This window comes from Daldinia decipiens, assembly GCF_022478715.1.
Source record: "Daldinia decipiens strain CBS 113046 unplaced genomic scaffold F4813scaffold_16, whole genome shotgun sequence".
Classification (NCBI taxonomy): domain Eukaryota; kingdom Fungi; phylum Ascomycota; class Sordariomycetes; order Xylariales; family Hypoxylaceae; genus Daldinia; species Daldinia decipiens.
In genome coordinates, this window is record NW_026054559.1 from 356,842 (window position 1) to 374,625 (window position 17,784).

Sequence of the window (17,784 nt, forward strand, 5' to 3'; positions counted from 1 at the left end):
GATCCAATTTGCATTCGGGCACGCACCCGTTGTCCTGTAGGGTGGGTGAGCAGAGGAAACGTTACCAAGGTATTATGTGAGGGAGGTTTCATTGTGACGAATATTGTAAGCTTCACGATCATTCGAGTGAAGGAGTGCTAAGAAATACATATATACAAGAACGTAATTCATTAGGTAGTTTTGCGTGCTTTATCTTCTAAAAGCCCCTGATCTGGTATCTCAGAAACAAATAAGATCAGGGTGGAAAACAGAGAGCTGCTATCAAAGATAGTCTAGAACGTAATAATACAAGGCATATTCATAAGATTTCCTCCAAGTGCAATTCCCGCAACTAACATAGGCTGCTTCCATTTTCTTTGGTACCGATCTCCTCGTAATTCAGCCTTTCCTCGCTGAAAGGCGCTGCCGGCCTCCTTCGTACACTGATACCTCTAGAACTCGTGATTTTTTTTCTCCGACATTTTACTTCGTAGCCATCAATCCACCATAGCATGGTTCTCTGATATCCTCGCCGCACCAATATGTCGCGAGGATTGTAATGATACAAGAGTTGACCGAAAAAGAAAAAGAAAATATGATAGTATCCATTGTGAAAATCCTGAACGCCTCTGATATGGTATTTGTCGCTGTTGTGCCCCGAACCGAACCCCCAAAATCTTTCAGAACGCGGTGATAGGAAGTACAAAAGGAATAGGAAGACGTTGATCATTAGGTTGTTTTAATGTGATGGGATCCGAGTGGAATAAAATAGGTAATAAAAAATGACGATGAGATGGGGAGATTAAGACGACTAAGACGAAGTACATTAGAAGAAGTGACGGTTGCTTCGGGGTGTGTTTCTAGCAAGCGATGTCAGTGAGCTGTAACGACATTATGAATAAGAGCTACTTACTGAGTGCTGGAAATGTCGTCGACGTGGTTGCATAAGGCCACGAAAAGGTCGAAGAAGAGCTGTGTGCCGCCGTTGAACATCTCTAGCTGCATGGTGCCGCTTCGTTTGAAGGTACTACGGCTCCGGATAATGAGAGCGAGGTAATGTGCTCGCAACTTGGAGTCGGAGTCTGGCGTGTTGGCATATGCGTAACGTGCCGATGCGAGGATGGTGCTGCACTGAATACCAGACTCTGTTGATATGTTAGTGGCTAGGTTTAAGATAGCAGTTGACTAGAATGACGGCGATGACTTACGAAGACCCTGTTTGCGCAAGGCGACCCGCTTGAGTTCCTCAAGACCATACTTGTCGGCCGTGCAATAAATGACGGTGTCCTTGAGAACGTCGCCATCGACACCGTGGTGGTAGACGGTTGACTCTTTCGAGCCACGATCGTCATCTTCAATCTGCTCAATCTCCCACGAGTTCCGACGCTTGTTATGGATTAGACGAGGGTAGTAGTCGCCTTTGTATAGGTATTCTAGGATGGACGAGAAGATCTCGGGTTCCTCGTCTGGAAGATGTATGCGTTTGGAGTTCTGGCCTTCCATGTACTGGTTCGATAAGGCTTGCTGGAACCACGACGAGGCGCGGAGAACATCTTCGTGGGCAGCGAAGATGCGTTGGTCACTACCGATGACCAGAGTGACGATGGAAGGGGTCAACGTGCTGTGAAAATGGAGTTAGTTAAAATGTATGAAATATGAGAATTAAAGACGTACCCAGTTGGTGAGAGGGATGTTTCCATAGGCACATTTGAAGATGTCGCAGTCGCCGGGCGGCGATGTTGACGGGGTTCATGCCGGCTCTTAGAGACTCCGCTACTTTTACTGAAAGACGAACTGGATTTGTTGACCTTATGAGTCTTGGAAAAACTCTTATTCGCGGCTGGCTCAAATCGTCGACTGAACATCTTGAGTAGATGAATGAATGTCCTCTTATTAATTTTATCTTATGTTCCCGACCGAAGGAATAGTCTTCTGAATATCGTATCAACCGCGTTTGGATCACGGAGATCCAGCTGATGGAATAGTTAAGACGATGCAAGTCGGGTGATGGAATGCAGCAGTTTGCGAGGATGGAAAAAAGACTTGAGAAAAAAGACGACAAGATGATGAGATGATGAGATGATGAGATGATAAAAATGGCCTACCTTACCTGCCCGAGGCTCCAATGTTGCAAATGGTCGAATGGAAAGGAATTTTCGGGCGGTGCCCTCCTTATATAGCGACAGACCCATGTCAGGCTGTATATGAGGATGCATGGCGCTGTACGTAGATTTCTTCCCTCGTACGCTGGTGTAATTCCGTATCTTTCAGGCAAACACGTAAATTTGGTGATGGAAGTTGGCCCACGCGTCGGACTCAACCCGATATTCTCGCGCTTTCACATGACTTAGCTCGTCCATTTAAATTGTTTTTGGCTTAGCGCGCTACACCCACTCCCTGCTTCTTTCGGTGTCGGAGGTGCCACTAGGGTGCCATAGAAAGGGGGCCAAGCACCTGAAGGGATGGATTAGCGGGGGTGGTCAGGCTAACTTGCTGGGTTTAGCAGGGAGCTAGGGAGCCTACAGGGATCGATGCAGCTGCAGAGCTGCTACAGCAGAAGCCGGCAGGAATTTAAGATACGACCTAATCTGCACTCGACTTTTAGGTAGGTAGGTTAACCTAGTTATTTCAACTTTTTCTCCTAAGCTTAGAAAAACCTATATAGGCCAACTTCAACAGAATCAATTATAGGATTATAAGCTTTAACTGTCTATTGTTAGCCAGCATCCGATTCCCCCTAATAGGCATCGCAGCTCTAAATTACTCAATTGAGAACTAGACTCGGCTGTTATCCCGGCTGAGGCGAGAATGGAGAATGGCTCCGAATGGTGCCAAAACGTGCCGTCATACACGACGAGTCATAGCCTGGAACTAGTCTCAGGGGTTTTCCCCCCGGGATGGTGGCCTCTTCCATCTGACGACGTACCAATCCTTTTTGCCTATCCCGTTTGTACTGTGTTACCCAATGGGTAAGACAAGATGGGCCATCCATCGTCATTCAGATTCGGATTAATTGCCTATTGTCTATTTCCAGAGCACAAGATCCTTCATGACCACTTAAGGTGTCGACAGATCAACAGCAATACGCAAGTTCAAGTTCAAGTTCCTGCCAGGATCGCATAGTCTGTCCCAATTGAATATGTTCATCTAGAAGCACGACACTAGAAAGAAGCTGCAGCATGAAAGTGTTGGTGGGTCGAAAATGGAGCCATTCCAAGTCCCCGGGGCTGCATACGCCGTTTCGATCCTTTCCCGGGATAATCCCATCATGCAGGTGCCTTCTTCTACCCTTTTCTTAATGTTCCTTTATCACAAGCTCTCTACGGTTCTTGTTAAGATAAGAAAGAAGCCAGCGTATCAACTTTCTATATTTCTATGGCACACTTCCAATTTCTCCCCATGCTGCTGCATATCTTACTGCTTGCTTGGCATTATCAGCTTCACGAGTATCAAGTTCAACCTTTACATTATTTACCTATGCTTCCAAAATTCTACGTGCCTTGAAAAGAGGGGCATTGCCAACGATGCATTTTGATTCGCCTCACTTTCACATTTCCCAAGTACGCCGTTGAGGCCGTTGGTTCTATTTAATCTTGCTCGGTTTTTCTTTTCTATATTACATCACATTCTACCGGATTCTATGTACTAATACGACCCCGGCTACACAAGTGGCTAAGATGATTTAACGACTTGAAGTTTCTATAATTACTTTTATCTTGCAACCTCAAGAACCAAATGGTTCAACTCCTTTTGAAAAGGCCTAAAGTTGCTTTCCTGTGTATATTATATATGTACCTAATGTATTTTCATGACTGTCCTAGCGAGTGTGAGGGCCTAGTTAAGTTGGGATCCAGCCCAGCCTAGTTACCACTTCCCCTCGAGCCGAGCTGCACTTTTCGCCTATCTTCTTGGACGTGTGCGAAATTTACGGGCTTCAGCACTTGATCGGCAGTGTCGCGGGCGATGGCATGGAAACCCGTTCGTACGTGGTGCGCTGTCGGGATGACGCCACCTAAAGTTGCAGCCGCGAAGAGAATGATACCGGCAAACTGCATTTTTGAATATATGAATTGTATTTGGCAATGGTTGTTTTGTGGTAAGTTGATGTAGTTATAGTATATTTGTATGAATTTGGTTTAAGAAGGCCAATAGGGCGTTGTGCTGTGAAATGAATGTACTAAAGACTAAAATCGTGATGTTCACGAAATGACTTGGGTGAGTTGATAGGAGACAAGGAAACGAACACTTGAGAAAATGTATGATTCTCCGCTCACGAGAGGCGTGACCAGTTTCTTATATGAGAATCACCTATTGTCTCGAGTCGGGCATCATCAATGCACTTTTAAGCAGTCTTTCATAATTCATCTATGTATAGCACCGCACGTAACCTTGCTACCATGCGCGAAGCTGCTCTGAGTCTTTGTTCAGCACCAAGATAGCATGTTTCCTTCCTTTGAACTTCGATTTAGGCACAGCATTCTCTTTCACTCTATCCCATATCGACCACAATGAATAACCGAGCCATACTAATAGCCTCTTTATCCATTATCTACCTGCGAGGGAGACTTCCCGAGCCCGAAACCTGCAGAATACCTATACCAAGCCTAACGAACTTCGAACATGGCATAAATCTAACCAAATCCTCGACCCCCTGCGGTGCGGTTGGAATCAGGGGATATCCAATTCCTATCTATAACCAGGAAATGCAAGCCGTCGCCATTGTTCCCCCAGACGAAAAATCTCATGTGCGACTTCATCCCGTAAGAGCTCGTCTTTCGAAGAATCTAAAAGCTCACGAGGGGCGGATTCTGCCCCTACGCCCGCCAACGCTAGGACGTGGACGTAGTTTTGGAAGAAGCGTACCCGAGACTTGGAGAAAGCTTGGTATGGTGCGAACTGGTGGTTTTCGTTATCCTTGCCCGCCTCCCACTGTTAATCGGAGTTAGTGGTTATGTTGTTGAACTTTGAGCAGAGGAGGTTTGGGCGTATTGAAAGCGATAGCTTCTTGGTCGAGCGTGCTGACCTTTGAGGTGAACCAGGAGGGAAGGGGTAGGGGATAAAACATACACCTTTGGCAGCATTCCATAACAGATGCGGAAACTTGCCCTTATAATTGATGATGATGGCGCACTCGACCCAGCGTAAACATGCCGGCGTTGAGATGAAATTGATTAGTTTTTGCAGTAAAGTCTCCGCCTCGGCCGCCTCTTGGTCGTCTTGGATGTCGGGAAACTCGACTAGGTGGAAGGCATTCCAAAGTCCATATGCCATTTCGAAGTACCTCATCAAGGAGCCTGTAGGTCTCCCCTCGCTCCACTGTAGATTCAGGAGCGTCTCTTCTGACTGCTTGCACTCTGTGAAATACCAGACCGCGACGGCAGCACGGTGTAGATGCCGAAGACGCCGCGGGCGTAGAGTAAGCGGTAGCTGCGCGGCCGGTAGATCGTTGCTCTCGCTCAGATACTGGGCTGCTGTGTAATGAATGAAGTCGAGTTCGTAAGCCTGAGAATCCACTCGCTCTATGGTTTCGTCGTTGAAAATTTCAATGAGAGGGCCTGACACGCGACTAGCTTGTACCGCTGGGTCATGGACTATCTCACCATCGTTCGCGTACTGAAATATTAATTCCAAAGTTCCGTATCCGATTCGATCATCCCTCAAAACTAAGAATCCCGGAAGGTAATCTGCGGTGTCAACCCACAAGTGAAGCTGCTGGGCTAGCTTCAGTTCAATCGCATTGTAGTTTGCCTCTGTCGTTCTGATTATCTGCGTGTACAGCTCGGTGAAGCCTCTCGGAAGAACACTCAGCTGCTTCTGGATTTGACCGGCCGAAGGGAGTCTATCAATATCATCCATCATCAATCGAGCGTAAAGCCAAAGTCCTCTCGTAGCCGATGTGACGTAGTCTGCGACCAGCGCCCCAACTTTTGTGTCACGAATGATTGGATTTTTCTGAACTCGGGAGAGTATGTATGAGTTGACGCTCGCGTTCTCAAAGCTCCCCATTTTGAGAATCGTCCAGGACGAGTCAGAGGATCTTGAAAAGGATGGAGAAGGGCGAGAGGTGATAAGTATTCGGAGCTGTGGCCCGTCGTTGTTGTCCTGAGAGGTTGTAAACCATTGCGTAACTTCTATACTATTTGAAGACTCATCAAGAGCGTCGAGAACCACAAATATTTGGTCTGCTTTCGAATGTCGGAGTGCAGCTGATAAAGCTCGCTGTATTTCAGCTAATGAGTCGGCTACCACTCGGCCACTTTCTTGGTAGAACGGCTCGGCAAGATCGTAGAGATGCTCCTCTAATCGGATTAATTGAGCTAAGAGTGTTCGAAGACAGTTCAGCAATGTACGCTTCTCTACATCATTAGCTTTAAAGAAGAAATATAACACTTTGAATCCTTTTTTCTTCAGTTGGTCTATGATGAAGGCTGCTGCTGTAGTCTTCCCGCTCCCAGGCAACCCTTGCAATGCAAGGATAGGAGGTTTACTTATATCATCGTCCAAAGAGATGAATGATTGAAATTGCCGAGAGGCTAATAACCCGTTGCATGACTGAGGTATGCAATCATCCAAGTGTTTTTGGAGGTCGTCATCGACAGTCGACGGCGACAACCATCTCTGGATATTACCTCTTTCATGCGCTGTGATAGTTTAGAAGAGAACATCTACGGTGTGTCTTAGGTTAGGCACCATACCTCGTCTTTCGGCTTTTGCGTTCTCTGCCTCTCGCTGTGTTTCTTCTATATGCGCAGTATGGGCCGCCCAGTCTACGTTTTGGCTATGAAGCTGGATGTTCTCGGCAACATCGTGGAAGTCCTTATCGAAGGAGACGAAGAGGGTCCCTGGCTAAGCGTCAGGTAAAATGCAATCAATTAGCGATGGACGTAGCCTACGGAAAGACGAGGCCGAATAGAATCTTGTAACCCTAACGCAGAAGTCTATATAGTCACAGTAGAGCGCCCCTATTGCGTCTTGAACAAGCCTGTTCTTTTCGAACATTTCTTCATACTTGGAGAATCTCTGCAGCGAACTAATGATTCTATGGATAATCATAGCAATGCTCTCCAGTGTGCGAAAATGGTCTGCAGAGAGCTTCGGGTGGCATGGCCGTCATTAGTCGCTTCCAGCTACTCGGCGTCCAGGCAAAGTGCCGCTCACCGTTATGACAATCCTCAGCGGGCCCCATATCGGGGACGCGATTCCCGCGTTGACCTGAACGATGACATCGACCGCGCTTTCAAATCGTTTAAGAGGCTCAATCGCAGGCTTCATCAGTTCGAGGATCCGCGTCAATTTGCTCTTGCGACGCTGAGTCGCTAGGAGAACAGCCATGCAATCATCCGGACTTGTCGGTACCTGGAAAGCGGCGCGCTCGCTGGGCCCAAGACTTGAGAGAAAAGACTGCACCGCATCTTGCCATGTAGTTGAGGCTTTTCTAGCAGAGAAGTTCAATGCCATGAGGCATGAGGTTCCAGAAAGTATGCTGAAATAGGAGATGTGATTGTTTATGGATGTTGTAAGTTTACTCTCTCTGACTTCGCCCGATTCCCATTTGGTTACCTGGACCACATGTATTTCAGGCATCAACTCCTCCTTTAACAGGGGCTATGAAGGATAGCACTCGAGGGCGTTCCCTAACCGAAAGACGAAATATAATTGACGCAAATTGTCTCAGGTTGGAACTCGTTTGAAGAATAAATACGAAGTGTAAATTCATCAATGGTTTTGTAAATTAGGTACCTAAGGTAATATTTTCATATGGAGGAGCTGTACAATCACGTGACTATATCCCATATTCCCCTTTAAGGGGACTAGGGGTAAAGCGGTACCTAATCTTTATCGTATGTGAACAAAATCCTTAGGATGGTTCCTAAGGAGACCATAGCTAGAAGTATGTAGAAAACTAATCTAGAATTCTCTAATATCAGTAGGTATTGGAAAACCATAGAGAGGTGTAGGGGGCACCAGTCTCCTCTTCAGCAATAGCTTCGGGGCTAAGTCCATCAATGCGTCTCTAGGTTATGAGATACTTAAAAGTATTACCGTTTCAAGCTTAATTATTAAATATGCTCTTACTTGGTTTTTGTTCTTGGATCCTACCAACCGCTGTAATTAAGTGTCTCCTATTCCTGAACTATAAAGTCCCAGACCAATACTGCCCAATCAGAGTGTTCTCTATACGTCATTATATAGTTTAGTTTAAAGCCATGTATTCAGTATCCCTTTGAGCCTTTATAAGATATGCCAATTTCACTTGCACCAACTCATCCCGTACCAGCACCTGATACATAGCAAAATACATTCGCATCTAGTCAGAGTTCCAGTATCCACAGTCAGAGTTCCAGTATCCACAGTCAGAGTCCCAGTATGCACAGTCAGAGTCGGAAAGGTAATAAGAGTCTTCGTCAGTAGTACTACCCTCCTCTAGGTCCTCAATGTCCTTAGAAGCATCAGAGATAGGCCACTCGTCTAGCCCTTTTTTCTGTTTCTCCGTGACAAGAAATCTTTCCTCAAACGCCTCTCGAACCATCTTCCGGGTTCTCTGCTTGAAAGTTCCAGGGTGGGATAACACAAACAGGGCCGTATTGTAGGCCATTGCCCTGTCCCGGATCTCTGATTCGAACTCACCAAGGAGAAATATATATAGGAGCCTAAAAGCTGCGTCTCGTGCAATGCTTTTTAGCCCCTTAATTTCAGTCCCATCGTAATCGTAATCGGATTTGCACTTCCTCAGATCATTCATTATATCACGCAGCTTTTGCCCTGCGAGGACATCGATAGCAAGGAACTCGAGGGTTTCGCAGAGTGTATGGTAGTCAGAGAGCTGAACAGGCATGCGACGGAAGAAGTGTCGGAATCCGTTAGATACTCCGTAGTTGATGACATCGAAAAAGGGGATGTCACCATGAGTCGGCACGGGAGTAGTATCCTGGCCGGACTTTTGCTGGAAATCTATAAAGGCCTTGAAGTAAGGAAAGTCATTGATATTGACGAGATGCTCTGTTTCTCCGACTTGAATCTTGACACTTGAGACTTCAGATAATTTTCTAGGAGGAGTCTGGGTACTGTTTAGCAAAGTTACTCGCTGCTGAGTAGTCAACTTAAAACACTAACCGCCATCTCGCCTTTGTTAGTCCTTTGTTCATTAAATCGATCCTTTCTTACTTTGTGTATTAGGCATTCAGTCAGACGTGTAGGAATCTTCAATGGTTTCCCCGCTGCGATCGGAAGGGCAGATTGCTAGGTATGTCATTGGACGCCACAAATGGAGAATTATGTATTTAGCTTTGTCTCTATAATGAACTGGTGCTGGTGTATCAGGTGACCTTGACCCTGATCATGTGATCATATTCTTAATATCCCCTTAACTGGCATAAAACTACACCTCCACTATTTTTAATACAATATTACAAAATAATCTAATTTTAATGCTATTAACCAATAAAATTAAACTATTTAATTTTATACCTAATTTAATCTATGTTAATTATATTAATATTTTTTTAAATTATAAATAATTATTTAATTTATAAATAAAGTTATTTAAAATCTTTTTATTTAAATTAATTAATTTTTAATAAAGTTATTTTTAAATAATAATGTTTTTACAAATTTAATACGTTAACGGTATTATTACTTTTTAACGTTATTTTTAAACTTTTTTAATAAGTTTTAATATTAAATTTATATTTTTTTAACTTTATTTTTAATAATATATTTATTTAATCTTTTAATAATTAAATAAGTTTTTAAATAAAGTTATTAAGTAATTTGGTTATTTAAAGTTTAAAATATATACTTATATTAAAATTAATATAGGTTTTTAATTATTTAATTATAAAGTTTATTTTATTACTTTATATAATAATTAAGTTAAATTAAATAATAATATCATCGATATTAAGATGTTATAAAGTTATTTAATTATTAAAAAACATTAAAAATGACAATAATACGTTAAAAGCGGGTTAAAAACGAGATTATTAATATATAACAATTTAAAACTATTTAAAAAAAATAATGTTAAAAAAATAAGATTTTAAAAAATTAATTTTATATCCTTTCGTATCATCGATCATAAGGGGCCTCCGACCAATCAAAAGCCTTAGGTTTAAATAAAAGTAGATTTATTACGCGTATATTATAAGCTAATTTTATATAATACCGATTACAGGGGGGGTTGTAGTCTTATGCCAGTTAAGGGGATAAGTACTATTTATGGTCGCACACACCTATTTTACATAGTATCATCCACTTTTAATACAAGTCATTCCTTTCCTTCATCATCAGTTTCATCATCTAAAAGTCCTTGATATCAGGTCTAATAGGGCTTGATCCAAGGCCAAGACGTCTAAGTCTTGTTCAATAAGACGAGACGTCGCTGACAAATTCGAGAACTGACATGTCGATTAAATTAGCAGGTATACTTGCAAAAGGTACTATACGGCTCTTCCACTTTTATACTTCAAGACTGAACACCGGTCAAGACATTAAAGACCGTCAGGCATAACCGGGCTCATATAAAAGTAAAAAGGGTACATCTCCCTAAACCTTCGAGTAAATTTTATATAATATATCATATCGTAAGTGTATAATTTAATATATTAGGTAGGCAAGTAGAAGGGTAGCGTAGAGTCGTATTTACACCCAGTTATTAGGTACCTACACATTTTATCAAGTAGATTGTTTCTTCTTACATGTGTGCTCTTATATAAGTTAGGTAATACCGACGGCTTAGGGATGCATCCATTAGATGTAAACGCGTCACCAACAGAGCTGAAGACAACATGCACGCCATTCCCTTTTGGGAGGCAACTCAGATTTGGTTATGAGTCACTTCGGAGCTGGAATCCTACGGCACTCGGATATAAGAGATCACGAGTTAACTCATATAGGCTGTAGATGATGTTGAATCTTTATTTAAACCCTAAAAAAGTCCGATGTGAAGTTGACAAACAATAAGAATCAAGATCAAACTCAGCGCTAGATTAGCTTGCTCACGATGGCAAGACCTCCGAAGATCAAAGTCAAGACGTATCTGCCCACACAGCCGTTCCCACCCAATGCAGAGAGGAAACCTATCCGCACGGAACGCCTAGTTATCCGTCCGTTTACCGAGGAAGACCTTGACGCGATCTATGCTATACGTACTCAACCGGAGGTTATGCACTTCTCGGCGGTTGGCCAGATTGATGCTAGCAAAGATGAGACACGGACATCGTATTTGGCCTGCTACCTACCGCCTAACGATATCCGGAACTATCACAACGTACTTTGCCTCGCCTCGACCGGAGAACTAATCGGGATGGGTGGGATGCCGAAAACCGATCTACTCTTTGGATGGCCCGAGGTTGGTTACATGCTCAAGAAGGAGTATTGGGGGCAGGGCTACGCCACGGAATTCCTAAGGGCATTTGTAGACCATTGGTGGACTTTACCACGATCCGAGGCTGAGATTGAGGTGGCTGCAGAATCGGTGGATAGATCCGGAGAGGTACCGGAAATGCTGTCAGCAATAGCCGATGATGAGAACCTGGCCAGTAAACATGTCCTCGAGAAGGCTGGATTCCAAAAATTTACAAGGTGGACTGAGCCCGATACACGAGTGGGTGTTATAGACGACATTGCTCTTGTTGGTTTCGTACTCGAGTCACCCGGCCAAAAAGTCAAAGCTTCATCTTAATGGCATGTCTAATGGTCAAACTGTTGGCGATTTTGAACAATGCTGAAGAAAGTGGACAATATTGAAGAAAGTGCCTTGCCAATGAAAGGACAAGAGCGCGGCTCATAGGACATCTATAATTTCTTCCGCTGCAGAATAATGGTCCCGAGGGATTGGGAATAGTTAGTGCACTTCCTACCTATCGTATAATAAATATATGGCTGAGCTACTATGTATGTATGCACACACAGCCATAATTCAGAAATGCTGTTAGGTATACCCGAATTAAATTCTTGGGTAGGAATTGGATTGGCAGATTGTTTGTATGTTGCAGGGACAGGGATAATGAGTAATCGCCTTTGATGAGCGATATACGCCGGAACGTTGCGGCAGGTTTGGGATTGGTTGATTTGGAGTTGTTGGAGTTGATGGAGTTGTTGGACGAGATACCGAAATAAATAAAATGATACGAAGATGTAAGTGGCGGCCGTGGTGCAAGATTCGGGTACTAGCATACATGTGTTCGGTTATGGGCGTACAAAGTGTGCATCATCATGTCGCACTTATTTTGGCCTAACAAGGCGGAATTATCGGTATTATACTTCGTACAAATGTGAAATATTGTATATGTATTGTACGAATACTCATGTCCTATTCTTATTATGTCTGATTAGGACACAGAGTAGGACAATATACCTAATTGAGGCAAATACCTGTAAATGGTACATGTATTACCTAAATCCTGCTGGGCTTATCAAATTTTATTTTCCATGGCATCATTTGCCTTTGGTTAGGCAGGTACAAATCCTATTAGGTACACTATTCCACTAGTTACGTCAGGCGTATATTCCGGGTGCACGTGTCAGCAGGCAATTTGGCGCGGGGTATTCTTTTTTCTGTAAAACCTGCCCTTGCTCAATTCCATCTTTAACCCATGCTTTTTAACGCTTTTTAACAGGTATTACATACCTACCTACCTAGGTATGGAACCTTGGAAGCCTGTCGACCTTGATATGTATTGTACGAAGTATAGGTACGAATACATCCCACCATATCCCACCGTATCCCACCGTATCCCACCATTCAAATTAAAATGCAGTGCGCCGAATATTTCCTCCAAGAACAAGAACCCAGCCATCCACGGTTACATATACGGCTATGCCATGCCATTACCTATGAATCATCTGTAGTTGTATCCGTACAACTCTAGATGAATTCGACTCCTTTCGTTGATCGTCTGTCTCGTCGAGGCTGGCCAATAGCCTACATATAACTATATCAATCTACTTACCTTACTTACATATCTCCCACACAATTTATATTATTCTGAATGTTGCCTTATTTTCTGTGAAGCAGCGGTTCCAGTCGTTGTTCATTCGCGAATGACACAGTCATCATCTACCCCCTGAACGTTGTAGGATCGACAATCTGCCTGTTCTATCTGCTCCATCAGTTCCATCAGTTCCATCTATCCAGTCTATCCAGTCTATCTCATTCAAGTAATCCAATTTGCGCTTTTATTTCCGAAACAAGTCTCTTGATTCAACGTGTTCGCATTCTCTCTTACCACCTTCACTGCTTCCGATTCGATTCGCTTCTCAATGCTTTTCCACTCGTCATCGACGCTTCTTATGAACAAGTAGAGATGGCGAGCTTAAAGGCTGACGACGGTAAGCCCACCGCGGCCGCCGCGACTTCTAACGATACACCTCATCCCAAGCCGCAGTCCCAACCAAACTCGCCATCGCATTCGAGGGCGTCGGAACCCAATGCGAAGGAATACTATGGCTATATGTTTAATGGAAAATTACCGACCCCTATCCTCGATGCGCTACTCCGCGCTATCGGAAAATACATTGTAAGTCTTATTTATTTTCGCATATCCTTGCTTACCTAGATACCTACCTATGTAGAGTGGTTTCGCTAACTCGAAGACTCTACAGTCTGCCAACATTGGCGATACCAATGACCATGAACTAACCCCGACAAAATTGGCCGCCTTTTATCGTGCTGTCGGTGGTGACTATGACCAGCTCTTTCTACACTGCCCCTATAAATCCATATCTTACATTTGGCAAGCTTTGGGCGTCCAGCATACGTTGCAACCGTCCGAGAATCCCTTTGAAGCACCCGCTGTTCCGGCTTTAACATTGAATGGGTTCGTACGATGGGAGACGATCCAGCTTCTCCTGGAACCCCAAGAACATGTGCCATTCATGCAATTCGCTGTGCGCAATTGGGCCTTAGTACACCCCGGCACCGGAAAACCCTTTCCAGCTGATCTACCAGCAGAGGCCTTTCCAGCCGAATGCGACCCCGAGACAGATGCTTGGCATAAGGAATGCGCGCGAAAGCTACGGGAAGACGCTACTCCCAAAGATGAACACCCACCTAGACGGCGTGACTCTGAACCTCGGATTCATACCACATTCACGCATGTGCGAAACCCGCAAAGTAATACCGCCACGCCTCACCAAAGACCGGAAATGGATTATTTTCAACGAGAACGGCCCGTCTCGTATGCCCATGTGTCGAGAAGTAATTATGCCGATCCTTATTTTTCCAGGAACGTACCACCAAGGCAGCGACGGAAGAGCAGCAACCACAGTAGCAGCAGTTCTCTTGGCGGTCGAAGCAGTAGCTCGCCGGATCGGCCACCTCGACGACCAAGCTTTTCAGAGGTTCGCCGTTCCGAGATGGATGATCCCCGTCCTTCGAACCATCATGTTCCTCGCCGTCCGCATATTCCACACCATCATAGCCAATCAAAACCCTATTCCGCCTCACCATCAGATTCTGACTCAGACGTATCGCCTCGACGTGCTGGCTCCAAGTCGCGAGCACACGGTCCTATACCGGCTCCCCCTATCATACGCCGTGTGCCAGTTGTGACTCCTATAACGCCACCTATTCCGATTCGTTCCCATCGTAGCGAAATACGGCCAGATGTACGGTCGGATGATGTTCGCAGAAGAAGCTTGCCATCAGAAATAAAGCAGAAGTTTACCTCCTTTCTTGCAGGATCCTCTGAGCGGCAACGAAGTAATTCCCGTGAGAAGCGCCAGCCGCCAAATGTTGCGCCGACCGTGCGCTTTCGAAGAGAACATTCGTCACGACTCAGCCGAAGTGTTTCCGGGGAGTCATATCCTAGCGACGAGTCTGAAGCAGGTATTTCTAAATATCCGCTACGACGCGACCGCGAGCATGAACGGATCCGCGATCGAGTCATTGAAAAGGAACGCTTGAGGGAGCGTGAACGAGAAGAAGAGTTAGAGAGGAGGAGAAGTCGAGAAAGGGTATATCTGCGACCAGCAGAGCCCAGAAGAGCGAGTAGCCATACCGATATTGCGGGGAGAAGTAGAGACTACACCTGGGATCGCAGGGATAGGGATCGAGATTCCGATTTGGACTGGGATGGGAGGAGAGTTGTCACGGCTGACGAAAGGGATTTGCGAGACCGAAGACGATATAAAGAACGCAGGCAGAGCCCTATATTAACGGGTGTTGGTGGTAGGCGGTATCCTGGAGAACCGGGTTGGAAATAGATTGGGTGTATCAGGCATAGGACAACGGAGTATCTTGGAGTTCAGGACATCGATATACCCCGTTCCTAGATGTAAGCCGAAGCGATACAAGTAGACGGAATAATTTAAATGGGTGGTACTTCTATTAACGATAGCACGGGGCATATGGTAATATTTATTGGAAAAGGGGCTAAGGGAGGATAAGCACTCGACGACTTGCTGTTTTGAGAAGTACCCAATTCCTGATGAGGAGTCAGGCGTCTGGGTCCTATTGAAATCATAGAATATACGAAGGTCAAGAATTTTGATATACACAACTTAGTTATAGAATCGTTACTCGCATTTTAAGCCTCTTGTAGGAGTCTACGAAGGTCCATGCCAAAAGTCTTGCACATCTCCAAGTCCCTGGGTTAGTACTGTATTTAAACGTCTCCTATTTCATTGACACTGTATGAGCTACGTACTAAGTTGACAATAACGAGTGCTTGACTTTAGGTGCCACTGCTAACTGACAATTCGTTTAGCACAAATTATAGGGTTGGGAACGTATTAATAAGGCAAGTTGAAGAATTTCAATTTTATAGAAGGGTGCTTCATCGTAAAACAAAAGTAGGCGAACTAGTTACATGCAAAGCAATACGTCTGATACGGGGAGTTTGATCTTGGCAAGACTATAGCACATCGCCACAGACTGCTTCATCGTTTGACGTAGTAGGGAGGAGTCCTTCCAATCAACAACTAAGGCAAACCAGAAAACAGAAGCAAAGCACATTGCAAAGACGGGCTTCAACGGAGTTGCTTCGACATGATGTCCTTGATATTAACATTAGGTGCAAACGCGATCTTCAGTTCAGTTCGTAACGATTCGACTAGTTTGGTTCTATAGGTCGTAGGGTGCTCTTGAGAACGGGAGCATTCGGTTGTAGAACTGGCCTGGGGGCGAGAGTCGTACTTCTCCTCGACATACTAGTAGCATACTAGTAACCAACCAACCAACCAACCAACCAGGTGAGAAGTTCAATACCACGCTCACTCACAGTCCATGTCACCCTCCGAGTCCTCGTCACCCGAGTACTCGCTGCCGGAGCTAGTATCCGACTCGAGCTCCTCGCCGTCGCTTTCCGGGTCGGGGTCCGGCTCGCTCTCCCAGCAGGAAGAGTCGTAGGGGTTGGCGGGGGGAGGGAACATGAACGCGTCGGCGGCCATGGCGGAGGAGACGGACTCGCGGCAGAGCGGGGCCGGGCCAGGCCGGGCCCATAGGTTGCGGCTGCGGCGGTTCCAGTGGTGCTGGCTTCGGTCCCATCGCCGCTGGGCGACGATCTTGTGGTACCCGCAGAGCGCGGCGCCGGACTTCAGCACGACTTTCTGGACGGCCTTGCATTTGGGCGATAGTCGGCCGTGCTTGCAGAGCCAGAAGAGTCGCTTTAGTTGGCAGGGGCACCGGGTGAAGCTGGAGTAGTACTGGGTGCACATCTTGGCTTTGGGGCTTTGGGTTGCTTGGGCAGTTGGGTTGGGTAAGGCGAAGAAGGGCTGGTAGGTAAAGTTGATGTGGACTGGATGTGATAGCTTAGTTGGAAGTTGGAGGTGATTGGCACGGTGATGGTGATGATCTCTTGATGAATTTGCGATGGAAGGTTGGCAGCTGAATGGTTGATTGGCTCGAGGAGTTGACTGCTTGCCTGTTTGACTGCTTCGAGGGTTGTTCTGGCTAGTGGAATTCAGTTTGCATATCAAATCTCGCCTTTTAGAATGTTAGTATGGCGAAGCCGAAGTGTTCTACTGCTAAAGATACAGATCAAGTTCAGTGGCGATAGAGGTGAAGTGATTAAGAACGGGGTAAGAGTAAGCATGTACACTTGTTGCCCATAGAGGGCACACTGAAGCATGACAGTGCGGTGGGTAACCATTAGGGGATCTTGTAGCTTACCTCTCTTGATTCTGTAATCGAGAATCGAAGTATCGCGAGATAAAGCCTGCCTGCGTAATAAACCTCGATTCCTGAACTTGAAGATAGATAACCTCTTCGAGTGACGATGATTTCACCCAGGCCAAGTGCAAGGTCAAACAGGATAGAGAGAACTTTTCCTGCTAACCTAATATTTATTAATCCTTTGATGCCAGCAGTAGAAACGAAGGGAGTAGTTGAGTGAGAGCTTGGCTCTTTGAGAACACATTGGAGAATGTTGCTTAGGCTACCATTATTCTTTTTCATGCAGCAAGCAGTTACTCCATTTGCACTTGTTTCCTCAGGGCATCTTTTATTTTGTGGTTAGGCTACGAATTTAGATGTGAATGGCCGTGACGATAGTGTACCTGAATCGTCCTAGAGACCATGTACTTATTGATATCACTTCAAGGAGCATGAACATGGCTTTCCCCATGCTTTCGAATTATATGTCCTAGTACTTACCTAGAAGCTTGCTACTAACCCGAAATTTTCATTATTATCAGGATGGACATTATTTATCATAATGTTATCAGCCGAATATATCACTTTATAAGTTGCCCTCTAGTTCTGTCAGGACCCTGTATTACTTGGTACTTGTGCATATAGGATAGATCAAGGTACAATTTAAGTCTACAAGCATTTAAAGAAATCTTCTTGGAGATAGGTTTAAC

The 17,784-nt window shown here is 44.9% G+C and overlaps 7 protein-coding genes across 7 annotated transcripts; 3 read left to right on the forward strand and 4 right to left on the reverse strand.

Moving 5' to 3' along the window:
• Nucleotides 1-112: 112 nt before the first annotated feature.
• On the reverse strand, nucleotides 113-844 carry F4813DRAFT_71519 (uncharacterized protein). Its single transcript, XM_049248812.1, has one exon. The coding sequence runs from the start codon at nucleotides 707-709 to the stop codon at nucleotides 332-334; it is 378 nt and encodes a 125-aa protein (XP_049099634.1). The 5' UTR covers nucleotides 710-844; the 3' UTR covers nucleotides 113-331.
• On the reverse strand, nucleotides 474-1,962 carry F4813DRAFT_71512 (uncharacterized protein). Its single transcript, XM_049248811.1, has 4 exons — nucleotides 1,654-1,962; nucleotides 1,188-1,600; nucleotides 893-1,124; nucleotides 474-839 (listed from the first exon to the last, which is right to left on the reverse strand). Exons 1-4 carry the CDS (start codon nucleotides 1,842-1,844, stop codon nucleotides 806-808), a joined length of 870 nt encoding a protein of 289 aa, XP_049099635.1. The 5' UTR covers nucleotides 1,845-1,962; the 3' UTR covers nucleotides 474-805.
• A 1,117-nt stretch (nucleotides 1,963-3,079) lies between these two features.
• Nucleotides 3,080-3,676, forward strand: F4813DRAFT_71554 (uncharacterized protein). The gene has a single exon (XM_049248813.1). It carries the CDS (start codon nucleotides 3,182-3,184, stop codon nucleotides 3,512-3,514), a length of 333 nt encoding a protein of 110 aa, XP_049099636.1. The 5' UTR covers nucleotides 3,080-3,181; the 3' UTR covers nucleotides 3,515-3,676.
• Nucleotides 3,677-4,665: 989 nt separating this feature from the next.
• F4813DRAFT_389407 (uncharacterized protein) lies at nucleotides 4,666-7,437 on the reverse strand (the record flags this gene model as incomplete). Its single annotated transcript, XM_049246827.1, has 5 exons — nucleotides 4,666-4,908; nucleotides 5,047-6,620; nucleotides 6,675-6,821; nucleotides 6,873-7,071; nucleotides 7,138-7,437. The coding sequence occupies 5 exons, from the start codon at nucleotides 7,435-7,437 to the stop codon at nucleotides 4,666-4,668; spliced, it is 2,463 nt and encodes an 820-aa protein (XP_049099637.1).
• An 850-nt stretch (nucleotides 7,438-8,287) lies between these two features.
• Nucleotides 8,288-9,099, reverse strand: F4813DRAFT_389408 (uncharacterized protein; the record flags this gene model as incomplete). The annotated part of the gene is made up of 2 exons (XM_049246828.1): nucleotides 8,288-9,037; nucleotides 9,094-9,099. The coding sequence occupies 2 exons, from the start codon at nucleotides 9,097-9,099 to the stop codon at nucleotides 8,288-8,290; spliced, it is 756 nt and encodes a 251-aa protein (XP_049099638.1).
• A 1,559-nt stretch (nucleotides 9,100-10,658) lies between these two features.
• F4813DRAFT_71598 (acyl-CoA N-acyltransferase) lies at nucleotides 10,659-11,719 on the forward strand. The gene has a single exon (XM_049248814.1). It carries the CDS (start codon nucleotides 10,982-10,984, stop codon nucleotides 11,660-11,662), a length of 681 nt encoding a protein of 226 aa, XP_049099639.1. The 5' UTR covers nucleotides 10,659-10,981; the 3' UTR covers nucleotides 11,663-11,719.
• A 1,340-nt stretch (nucleotides 11,720-13,059) lies between these two features.
• Nucleotides 13,060-15,238, forward strand: F4813DRAFT_71619 (uncharacterized protein). Its single transcript, XM_049248815.1, has 2 exons — nucleotides 13,060-13,499; nucleotides 13,585-15,238. The coding sequence occupies exons 1-2, from the start codon at nucleotides 13,287-13,289 to the stop codon at nucleotides 15,184-15,186; spliced, it is 1,815 nt and encodes a 604-aa protein (XP_049099640.1). The 5' UTR covers nucleotides 13,060-13,286; the 3' UTR covers nucleotides 15,187-15,238.
• The last annotated feature ends 2,546 nt before the right edge of the window (nucleotides 15,239-17,784 follow it).

Excerpts from the sequence above, each read along its gene's own strand:
- F4813DRAFT_71519 (XM_049248812.1), bottom strand. The coding sequence starts at position 709 with ATGATCAACGTCTTCCTATTCCTTTTGTACTTCCTATCACCGCGTTCT.
- F4813DRAFT_71512 (XM_049248811.1), bottom strand. The coding sequence starts at position 1,844 with ATGTTCAGTCGACGATTTGAGCCAGCCGCGAATAAGAGTTTTTCCAAG. Across the intron at positions 1,601-1,653 it reads ACATCCCTCTCACCAACTGG|CACGTTGACCCCTTCCATCG; the intron begins GTACGTCTTTAA and ends CCATTTTCACAG. Across the intron at positions 840-892 it reads GACGACATTTCCAGCACTCA|AAACACACCCCGAAGCAACC; the intron begins GTAAGTAGCTCT and ends ATCGCTTGCTAG.
- F4813DRAFT_71554 (XM_049248813.1), top strand. The coding sequence starts at position 3,182 with ATGGAGCCATTCCAAGTCCCCGGGGCTGCATACGCCGTTTCGATCCTT.
- F4813DRAFT_71598 (XM_049248814.1), top strand. The coding sequence starts at position 10,982 with ATGGCAAGACCTCCGAAGATCAAAGTCAAGACGTATCTGCCCACACAG.
- F4813DRAFT_71619 (XM_049248815.1), top strand. The coding sequence starts at position 13,287 with ATGGCGAGCTTAAAGGCTGACGACGGTAAGCCCACCGCGGCCGCCGCG. Across the intron at positions 13,500-13,584 it reads GCGCTATCGGAAAATACATT|TCTGCCAACATTGGCGATAC; the intron begins GTAAGTCTTATT and ends AAGACTCTACAG.